Consider the following 4,830-nt stretch of genomic DNA (forward strand, 5'->3'; position numbering starts at 1 on the left):
CAAGGCTCCTACTATATTTTTACAATGATATTTGAAAAATATTAAAAATCTTAAGTCACAGTTTTTAATTATAAGCATTTAAAGTTCAAATTTTGACAAAATACGGAAAAATCACGAAAAATAGCAAATTATTTTGATGAGAATTCATAAAAATTTTTCTTTTTAAATCTAAGATTTGAAAATGTAATATAAGATTACTCATAAGTTTGTCTACCTTTATCAAAAAAAAAATGTCTAGAAGAAACTTAAATTAAATTTTTATGAGCGTCTGAAATTTATATTTTTACAACATTTGATATTTACTCGATTTCTCATGTAACAATTTTCTTATTTTATTGTAATTAAAAAACGAATGACTGTAGATACTTGAAAATTTCACTGAATGTTTATATTAGCATTTTCTATACACCATAAAATGTTGAAAATATTTTGACTCTTTTTGAGCTGTTTACGGACATTGTCAGTTTTCAATTTTTTTAGTTTTTTTTCTATAAATATCAATAAATTTTTATTTGTTGGGTAAAAAAGCGTGAAAATTTAATATAATGCTCCTGATATATCGTTCTAATAGCAGTTGAAAAATATTAAAAATACATAGGCACAATTTTTTTTTATAAGCATTTAAAGTTCAAATTTTGACAACATTTATCAAATTTATAATTTATTAATTATTTTGTAGTTAAAAATTTATAAATTTTTAACTTTTATGGCTAAGGATTGAAAATTTAAAACAAGGCTCCACGTAAATAGGTTATATATAAATTACTTTATTCACAATAATATCATCAAATATACTTGGTAAAATCATAGGCTGACTGACCGTTTTCGCTCAGAATCGTTTTTCTTATACAATGATATTATATCATTGAATTCGAATTTAACACCATCCATTACAGTGACCCACTCGTAACCTACCGTACAGCAGAGCGACATCCACTTATCCACCTTTTTTCTTTTTCTTTTATATATATTTACTTTAGTGTGTTAATTCAGCTATTTGTTATTTGCTATAATAAAAGTTATAAATTCGCAAAAATTATATTTCACAACGTGGTACGTGGTATTGTCTATATAGGTTGGAATTGTTTCACCAAATTTTGGTACCCATATTCCTTAACCATTCTGTTGAATATGCATTTGGTAAATCTCACATCCGTCTTTGGGTCGTGAGCGTATGTTATTTTATGTTTTTGTGTACATACGCCGCTATGCGCTTCCGTTAAATTCAACAGTCTACCATTTTTCTGGATTCTACCTACGTTAAATTCGAAAATTCTCTCAGTTATTTTTCCCCTTAATTTTTTTAATATCATGTAGAAGTCCCCATCAAAATTCAAATCATAGCATCTAATATTTAGTAATTCTATATGTCCTAACCCTAATCTACTTAGGATATTCCTATCGTATGATTCCCCAAACAATACCACTACATTTATCTTATCTCCACGCAAAATATAATTTTTTATGAACTCTGGTGTTAAGTTATTTAATTGTGAATTCAGACTTTTGTTAAGTTGCGCTAAGCAGGTCATCTCCACTTCCTTTTTGTTGTGAAAAATCCGCCTTATCGATTTCTCTGCCAACTGTGTTTCACGAACAGTCATAACTCTTATCTGTTCATGGAGTGGCAAGAGAAGCGGTTTCCCTTCGAGCTTACGAATTTTACACTTGTTTAAGCTGTTCGAGATTGCTCCTGATATTAGCACAATGTCTGTCCTCTTCATATTGGTAAATTCGAAATCCATGACAACGGACTTGACTTCCCTTCTAATTTAAAGTCGATAATATATTTAATATCATTATTAACTTACAATTAATGTGTTTCATTCTAATTACTTTTTCTAACTACTTGTGTAAATATTTTCTATAAAGTTTCTAATATTTTCTAAATATATATTCTAATTAATAAAATATTATTTCATAGGTTATTTTATTTGGGGTGGTACATCCTCCCCTCCGAGTGTATTTTGTTCGTCTATCTTATTAAACTTTTGTTCAACTTTGATATCATCCGTACAAAGTTTACTTCTACCTAATCGTACCATTTCATATTGTGGACGTCGCAACGAAGTAAGCCTACATTTATACGTTATGTATATAAAAATGATTAACATGACCGAGAATACTATCAAGCCCAATGTTAAATAAAATAAATAATTTCGCGTATCGCTTGCTTCTAACTGTCCTGATTGTGTTAATATTTCATTATCGATTTGTTGTTGCACCTTATCTAACGATTGTGCTATTTCGTGTATTTTTTCGAGTTTATGTGAATCTTGTTTAACCATTATCTTAGGTAGGTTCATACTTTTTATTCTATCGGATACTTTAAATGATATTTTTCCCTGTCCTACTTCGGGTATAAAGTTAACATAGTGTTTTGATTTTATTTCTTGTGTCGGATTTAAAATAATATCGTTTCCGTACGCTCTGCATTTTGATCTTAACCAAATCAATCCTTGCTTCCGTATTTTCGTAATGTATGGTTCCGCATTTTCCCTACACGCAATAGTCAATGTTTCACCCTTTGTTGTGTATATCCAAGTGTTTGCATGTTTTAATTTATAAAATATGTCTTTCGATAATACTAGGACTCCCGTCTCGCATGTTTCTGGCAAGACATCCGGATTTTTGAATAAAGCTATCTCACATGGATTTTTGCTGTTCGAGTGAACGACTGGTGAAAATTCTGGACATATTGTGAATATTTCTGTTTCCGTACAATGTAAAAGCTGAGTTTCTGTGAACGTGGTATATTGTTCCCTATTCTTTGTAATCGCTACATATTGGAATTCTGGTTTTAAAACAATACTATGATTTTTATTCTTTATTCCGTTTATCATTGTTTCAACCGGCTGTGGTATTGGAAGTATTCTGAACAACGTGAGCTCCAATTCGGTAACCAGCGGAAGCTTTATTACGAATACTATTTGACTTTCTTTATAGAACACTGCCATTTTTGTAATCTTGCTTAATTCGTAAATTTCATTCAGATTTGTGCCCATAGGCAAATTTAAATTAATTGGTAAGGTTAACTTAATTTGCGTTAAATGATCTGCCATTTCACACGGTGTCATTAAACTTGGGTGTATTACTCCTGTCCTAGCCGCGGTTATAATAGCACCTATTGATTGCGTTTCCATTGAATATTGCGATAATAGTGCTGTGAATATACCATGTATTTTATTTGATAAAACTAATGCTTCTAACGTGTTTGTTTTATTACTTCGTTTATTATATCTTTTTTATTTACTAATTCATTGTATAATTTATTTATTTCATCAGACGTGGTAGTACCCAGATAGCAAAAATGTAATGATAATAATACTAAATTATTATTAATTCATTATATTTGAAATAATATCATTAAAATAATATAGTATTATTTTATTTACATTACATTTTTTATAATATTTCGGTATCGAAAAAGTAATCATACTATATTATTATTACTTCATTACGAAGATATTATTATTAATATAATAATATAGTATTGTTTGTTTTGGAATAAATTTGTAATATTAGTTTTAAAGTAATAACACAATAATATTATATTGTTATTACTTCAATACGAGAATATTATTATTAGTAAAATAACATAATATCGTTTTATTTAGAATACATTTATAACATTATTTTCAAAATAACAACTAAATCATACTATATTATTATTAATTCCGAATTCGTTACAAATTCGAAATTCAAATTTACGAATTCGTCAGTATATAAAACAGTATATTTATATATATATCTAATATATAAAAATCTCGTGTCACAGTGTTAGTGTACGAACTACGAACTCCTCCGTATATAATAACGACTCTACGGATTTTAATGACATTTTTTTTTATAATTTGGTAGGTATATTATATGCGGAGAATAGGTAAAAAATTATTCTTCTCACTCCTCTATAATAATATAATATTATACCACCACCCGCGGGGATGTGCTCTAACGGGGATTTTGTGATTTACAGTGGAAATTTTTGTTTATACCTAAATGATTGCTTATTGGTTATAAGATAAATAATTAATAGTAATTAGGTATTAGTATTTATTTATTATTGGTTGCCATTGGTTATTCAGGCAGATCAGGTAATATTATTAGCATGCATTAAATCGAATTTTTGAACATTTTTGCCTACCAATATAATCTTGTTCAGAATTAAAAATACTATATAAAATGCAACAAATTATTATAGACGGTGATAATAATATTATAATATTATTTTGTAAGCACTCGAAACGTACTCGCCGATATTTCCCTCCGCGCAAGTGTTATGGACGTCTCCAAAACCGAGTTTGTTCGCTAATAAGAAATACGCGGTGTAGGAGTTATCACTAATACTTTATTAATATAATCAGTTGTACAGAATACTTAGATTTAAATAATTAGACTTAAAAGATTAACAGAGGTTCTGCTCGATGGTCTGACAGTACTACACTAACTCTTATACAGACAGCGAGACACGGTAGGGGCTCGCTCGGGCTCAAAACTGTCCACACAGCGAATTCCCTTAGCCCGTGTGACTCTGCCTGTTCACATATTAATATGCTTACACACTATTCTATATAATACTATTACTATATCTTATACTGCGTATAGCATACAGACAGGGGTTCACAACACCCCCCGGACTACATGAAACATGGGGGTCTAATGATCACCATGTTTCACTTCATCCGTGAGTTCCGATGCTTTGAAGCTTTTAGAATTTGTAGAGGAGTGTATGGGTTGCACACACTCTGCTACTTCCGGTCTGTAGAGTCGGGGTAGATTACACTTATATTTAATCAACATGTACAGACTTACTGCTATTATCAAAATGAC

The 4,830-nt window shown here is 29.6% G+C and overlaps 1 protein-coding gene across 1 annotated transcript; it reads right to left on the bottom strand.

Annotated features, from left to right (window-relative positions):
• Positions 1–1,925: 1,925 nt before the first annotated feature.
• Positions 1,926–3,062, bottom strand: LOC132932633 (uncharacterized). The gene is made up of 2 exons (XM_060999009.1): positions 2,182–3,062; positions 1,926–2,076 (listed from the first exon to the last, which is right to left on the bottom strand). The coding sequence occupies exons 1-2, from the start codon at positions 3,060–3,062 to the stop codon at positions 1,926–1,928; spliced, it is 1,032 nt and encodes a 343-aa protein (XP_060854992.1).
• Between the last annotated feature and the right edge of the window lie 1,768 nt (positions 3,063–4,830).

This window comes from Metopolophium dirhodum, chromosome 1, assembly GCF_019925205.1.
Source record: "Metopolophium dirhodum isolate CAU chromosome 1, ASM1992520v1, whole genome shotgun sequence".
Taxonomy (NCBI): Eukaryota; Metazoa; Arthropoda; class Insecta; order Hemiptera; family Aphididae; genus Metopolophium; species Metopolophium dirhodum.